Below are 6,486 nucleotides of genomic sequence, written 5' to 3'. Positions count from 1 at the left end.
TTTTAACCTGTGAAAACAGCAGGTAGTTTAAGTTTTACCTTCCCTGTTCGTTGCAGATTTTTAGGAGTCAGAGGGGGATTAAATGAGAGGTTATTTTTTTGCACTACCAGGGAGTATTTGTGGGGTATAGCAGTCTTATGCAAAGTGTATGGGGGCTCTTGAATCCTTCAAACAATGCAACTCCTCCCCTTCAGTTTTCAGTCTTGAGGCATAACACTGAGTTGAGCTAGAAGAGAACTGCATTTTTAATGTACACAACCCAAGCAGCACCTTTATTCGTCAGAACAAAGTGCAATCTTTTTGTCCCCGTTTGCAGGTCGCTTTTACTATGCTTATCGTGTACACAGAAGAGGGTAAACCTGACTAATAATGCTTCAGTTGCTTCCACTGGGACTGGGTGACCTCTTTTGGGAGAGGCAGATGTTCCCACCTGTGCTCTGTGTATCCTGGCTCCTGATGGGACAGCCATAGTGGGGTTGGGACCAAACACATGTGAGCCTGAGGAAGTCTGTGGGGTTTCACTGAGTAGGTGTTTGTTTGTAATTGGTGTCCTGCTTCTGTCCCTCCTTTGAGGTAGAATGTATTATTTTTTTGTACTAGTTTCATGCCTGCCTCTGCTACCAGTAGCTGCCCACTTCCCAGGGCACACAAAGGACAGGTTGCTTGAACTAGCAGTAATGAGTCATGGAATAATCAAAGCAGGGAAAAAGGAGCTCTAGACCTAGCCCAACTTCTGGAGATGAGAGAGAGAACTGCCAGGGAGGTAACTTCAATGCGCTGCATCTGAACACAGTCAGCTCCTCTACCACATCCCCTCACCAACACCACTACTATTCCTGAGTGCAAGCTCCTCAGAGGGGCAAGGTGCAGCAGGTAAGCAGTTCACGTGAGCTAAAAACAGAATCACAGTAAATACAATCAGTGTGTTCCTTTCCTTTCTACAAAAGGGGGAAAAAAGATTGCTGTTTTTTTTCTACCTGCCATGTAATAAAGGGAGGAAAAATCAAGAGTGTATTGTGCTTTTTCTCTGCATATTCCATTGATCATCTTGGTATTAATGCAGCTCCAGCTGTGCTGCTGTTTCTGGAAAAGTTGTCTATTAAATACAAATAGGCAGGTCCTTCAGCTTTGATCTTAAAAACCAAGCCATGAATAATCAATGCACCAGCCAGCTCTATTTACCTGAAGCCTGGCTGCTTCTCAGAAAAGGAGCTGTGCTCTGCATTGTCTCTACAACCTGTTGCTTAGAAGAGGCTGCCTGACAAGTGACCATTGCTTCTGGGCGTCATGCTGATGTCCAGTTCCACTTGTTCTATTTCTCTGAGAGGCAAGGTTCAAAGTGATGAGAGAGCAAGAAAAAATGGGGGGGGGATGGGGGTGCAGGCATGCACACACCCACAAATGGGGTGCTTCTACTGCATGTACATATAAATATCTTGCAACAACAGCTGTTTTAGGAGGACTGGCAGTGGCACATAAGAGTTAAAACCCAGGCAGCTGCTGTCTTACTTGAAGTGGATTGCAATTTTCGTGCTTTGACTCCAAGTGGGAATGTAATCAAGCAGGCTAAATGGAAAGAAAACATCAAGCTGTAACTATGAAAGAAAAAGGAAAATGGTGGAAGGGGCAATACATAGATGGCTTGTTGCTGAAATATGAGCGAGAGAAAATACAAGAACATCAAGTGCTAATGAGTTGCCATCAAAATGAAATCTTCCCGCAGAAGAAGTGCTTTGCAAAATATATACACAGTACCCATTTGATTCTCTACTGAAAGGTCAGCCGCTTCGCTCATGAAATGCATAGTGACTTAAGGTGACTGCAGTGCAGATCCTTGGTCCTGCATCTTGGTGGAAAGGCTGTTTCCCTAGTTCCATGGCAATGCATGGGATCCGGATGACTGCACAACGGAAGAGTGCTCTCTACTAATAAATCTACACGACCTGCTCTAGATTTTACTCAAATGCTTCCCATGCAAGAACTTGGCTGGGTTACCTTGTGGGCTCCAACTGTATTGTGAGTATCGTGGCTGACAGCAGGGTAAGATTCAGTTCCCAGACAGAACTCTGTGCTGAGACTGCTATATTTTCATGGGTGCCTTATTTGTTAAAAGACCTGGCAATCTAGACGGTGCTGAGGGAGCACAGTGGGGAATGCCCTATCACAATAACACTGGTGCATGGCACAAGGCTGCAGCTTGCCAAGGCCCTTTTTCGGATGGGCTGCATCTATGTATAACTCACTAAATCTGGACAACAAAAGCCATATGGCTGGCTGCTTGGACATGGTTTTCTCTTTGCAGATGTGTCCTAGCCAGGAGTGCCTGGTGTCTCTGTGCTTAACATTTGCCCTCCTGCCTTTGCTGAAATGCCTTAATCCATTTTCGTAATTTAAGTAATAATAACAGTTTCACAGAGCAAACCAGCCTTCAGTCCCTGGGTCCTCCTCCTTGGAGTAAACACTTGGCAGGAGCTTGCTACAAAGTGATGGAGTTAATGAGACCATTAAATGAAGCCCTGGCAAGCTGGTACTGCAAAATATTTAGCTAGTTCCTTTAATGTGCACGTTGCTGCAAAGGAAGTCATGTCATGAAACAACAGTATCCTCTTCTCGGTAAAAACACAATCCCGGTCTTGACTGAATGGGGAGGGAAGAGAGGAGTATATCAGCTATATTCCACCTCAAAGATATGAAAACTGAATAGTCCTGAAACATCTTGTATTAAATGTGGGATCACAGAGTGCCTGGACTGTGGGCTACAGCTAATTAAACAAAAGCTGGGTAGGGTTGTGGGTTTTTCTTTTCTCCTTCCCCATGAAAGACTGGCACCTGCTTCCTCTCAGAAATGGTGTATCGTACAGGCAGAGATTCAAGTCATGGCAATATTTTAACAGCAAACTCCTGGCTAATTAACAAGCTTAATGCTGAGGTTGGACTTGTTTCTTGGGGCATTAACCTTGGAAGGATTTTTTTGCTGTTTGTTTCTCAGTGCATTTGCCAGGGTGGGATTTCTCCAACTGTCTATGGAGTTAAATGCCAAGCACTTTCTTAAGAGTTGGATTCTCAGGAAATGTAGCCTGAAATCCCACAGGAGCTAAGGGGGTGGGTAGGAGGGAACTGCTGTTGTTAGGTCATCTCTCTAGTAACTAGCAGCAGATGTGATTCTGTGCAGATAGTGAGCTGGCTTGGGAACCAGATGCAAAAGGCTTGTAAAGGGATGTAGGTGCCAGGGGGTGGCACTTTGTTTTAATGGAGTAATGATTTTCTTGGCCCTGTTCTCTCTCTCTCTCACCTTCTCATGCACTGAAATCTCCAGCCTCCTGGGCAAAGGGATCCCTGCTGTAACTACTTAAGGCAATGGAGTTTCAGTGGTGGTGGATATAGCCTGTTAATTTTTAACATGTAGCTGCAACTGAGAGTGAGTCCCGATTCCTAATGCCTAATGCAGCAGCATGGCTTGCCTAATGCAAAGGAGGATGGGAGGAGAGTAGCTGGGGCTCGGGCTTGTTGGGGTCACAGTGGGAGTCAATGGGAGGCAGTTCCACTACTAACACTATTCTGCATTGCCATAAAACCCCTCCACTTCTAGCCCTGGTGGTGATGGGAAACTCTCCTCCCTTAGGAGATGAGATGTAAATATAGAGCAAGGCAGTCGAGCCGCTTACCCTGCCATGCTGTAGATGAGATAAGGTGAGACCACTCTAGCTTTCCCCAGATGCACTCCATAAAGGGGATGGGAAGTGGTAAATCACTGCTGAATGACTTGCAGTAGGTGTCAGCGATGTTTTTGGGCAGAGTACCAAAAACACCCACAACCTTGACTTGGAAGATGTTGGAACACCAGGGTGGGTGGCAAGGGAGCTGTGAGGGTCCCAATCCTTGTTGTGCCAGTGCAGCTTTAGCCACTTCTCTGCCATCTGCTTGGAGGCATGTGCACCAAGCAAAATGCCTTCACATGCCACACTGGCATGTATGCTGGGGGACTGTCTGCCCCTGATTTGGAGGCTCAGGGAACAGACTACCTTGCAGTGACTCCTGGCTAGTCAGCCCTGTCCTAGAGGTCCCTATCAGCCTGGAAAAGGGACTGTGCTCTAAAGGCACTTGGATTGAATGCTAATGTAGGAAGAGCTTTTGCTTTCAGCCCATCACTGCGCCGGAGTAGGCTGTAGAGGGCTTGAGACACCCCTTCACCATGCTTTAAAAAAGGAATGCATTCATACCTGGTGTTCACAGAGAAACTTGTTTGTTTTTTTCTGTTAAAAGTGAACAAACTTAGTCCTGCTATCAAACTACTCACTCAAGCTGCGTTCAACCTTTGGGGTTTTCTTAGATAAGAGCTACTCCCTTCAAATCTTAAAAGAAAACACTGCATAACTGCTCGCTCTGATAGGCGCCATTAGGAGGGAAAGGACCACGAGCAGATCAGACTCTAATACCTGGAGGTCTTTTTATACAGTAGTTCATCTACAGACTTTAACATCTCTTACAATAGAAAGTAAACACCATTATCTAGTATATCTATGTTGGGGTGACAAGGAAATATGAGGCACAGAGGGGAAAATGTCCTGCCTAAAACCGTGCAGTTAGGCAGTGGCAGAGTGGGGAAAAAAACCTGGCTCTCCAGTGTCATATCCACCGCTGCTATAATCTGCTCATGCTGTCTGCCACTACGAGCATTAACATGACCTGGTTTCCCACCCTGACTGCTGATCTGTTTAACGCAAGACCTGTCTGATTGCTCATCACCTCAGCCCCAGAACCTCTTGCCTGTTTCCTGACCTTCCCTGCAGCCTATACCTTCCCCAGTTTCAGTGGAAGATCCTCCAACCCCATCTAAAAACAAACTGGGCAGGAACTGGCAAATAGGGACCTGGTGTGAGATGAGAAGAGATGGGAACAGATCTCACCTGAGGGAAATCCAGTGGAAGTTAGCAAGAGAGGGAAGAGCAGAGACAGGAAAACAGTCTGGTGTGTGAGCTGAGAAGCAGAGAGCATCCACCAGCAACAGCAGAGAGCAAGCCCAGTTCCTCCTCACATCTGGCAGCAAGTCCCAGCCTGGCCAGTACAAAAGGGACTGACTGGGATTGTACAGCCAGCAAATAGATCAGCAAGAGCTGATGAGCTGCTGAAAGAGGAGGGGGGAGGGAAGCTGGAAGCAGAGCCCACCCACCCTGCACAAGTGCAGGAGGTGAGCACGGGCTCTTTGTGAGCAGCAGGCTGTAAAAGAAAGAAAAGTGTGTGCGCACGCTTTGGAGAAAGGTGGCCGAGAGCTGGGGAGAATGCCAGGCTGCCTGCAGGAGCTTTGGAAAGGAGCAAAAGGTTGGAGCACTTCCTGGGACCAGGAGATCTGGCGGAGCTGCGGGAGTTTGAGAGCCGGGAGGATCACTAACTGCGACACTGGGATGCTAGCAGAGGAGTGACAAAGACATAGCTTTGTGCTGATGGGGACTTAGCGCTGGGGAGATCCCTGAGGACAGCAAGGACACAAAGGGAACTCATGGATGGGCTTTACTTCTCTGGAGAGGGAGACGGGCTGGCGACGATCAATGACACCCTCAGCAGGGAGAGCTGGGTGCAGGAAGCCAACTCAGAGCTGTCCCTTCGGGTGGTGACAGGCGTCCTCCTCTTCCTCCTTATCCTGTCCACCCTCTTGGGCAACACCCTGGTGTGCGCAGCCGTGGTCAAGTTCAGACACCTGCGTTCCAAGGTCACCAACTTCTTTGTCATCTCGTTGGCTGTCTCTGACCTCTTCGTGGCTGTGCTAGTGATGCCCTGGAAGGCCGTTACCGAGGTGGCTGGCTTTTGGCCCTTTGGGGGCTTCTGTGACATCTGGGTGGCCTTCGACATCATGTGCTCCACTGCTTCCATCCTCAACCTGTGCGTCATCAGTGTGGACCGCTACTGGGCCATCTCCAGTCCCTTCCGCTATGAAAGGAAGATGACTTGGCGTGTGGCTTTTGTCATGATCGGGGTGGCATGGCTGCTCTCCATCTTGATCTCCTTCATCCCTGTGCAGCTGCAGTGGCACAAAGCCAGCGAGCTCCTGCCCCCACAAGAGCTGAGCTTCAACATCAGCCAGGAGGAGAACTGCGACTCCAGCCTCAGCCGGACCTATGCCATCTCTTCCTCCCTCATCAGCTTCTACATCCCGGTTGCCATCATGATTGTGACGTATACACGGATCTTCCGCATCGCCCAGCACCAGATTCGCCGCATCTCCTCCCTAGAGAGGGCAGTGGAGCATGCCCAGAATTGCCACAGCAGTGACTGTTCACATGAGGCCTCCTTGAAGAACTCTTTCAGAAAGGAGACCAAAGTCCTCAAGACCCTCTCCATCATTATGGGTGTCTTTGTCTTCTGCTGGCTGCCCTTCTTTGTGCTCAACTGCATGGTGCCTTTCTGCGACTTCAGCCGGCATGAACCTGGTGAGCTGCCTTGTGTTAGTGAGACAGTCTTCAACATCTTCATCTGGTTTGGCTGGGCCAA

At 48.3% G+C, this 6,486-nt stretch overlaps 1 protein-coding gene across 1 annotated transcript in view; it reads left to right on the top strand.

The window, feature by feature from the left end:
- Positions 1-4,380: 4,380 nt before the first annotated feature.
- The window catches only part of LOC109288619 (D(1) dopamine receptor-like), a 9,692-nt gene continuing 7,586 nt past the window's right edge, over positions 4,381-6,486 (top strand). The window contains exon 1 of the mRNA XM_019504242.1: positions 4,381-6,460. Within this exon, the coding sequence (XP_019359787.1) occupies positions 5,498-6,460 (963 nt within the window). The 5' untranslated portion in view covers positions 4,381-5,497. The remainder of the gene's footprint in view (positions 6,461-6,486) is intronic.

This window comes from Gavialis gangeticus, unplaced genomic scaffold (assembly GCF_001723915.1).
Source record: "Gavialis gangeticus isolate Ggan-Ray unplaced genomic scaffold, GavGan_comp1, whole genome shotgun sequence".
Lineage (NCBI taxonomy): Eukaryota > Metazoa > Chordata > Crocodylia > Gavialidae > Gavialis > Gavialis gangeticus.
Note: the sequence above shows the minus strand (reverse complement) of the source record. Positions and strands in the feature narration are given on the sequence as shown.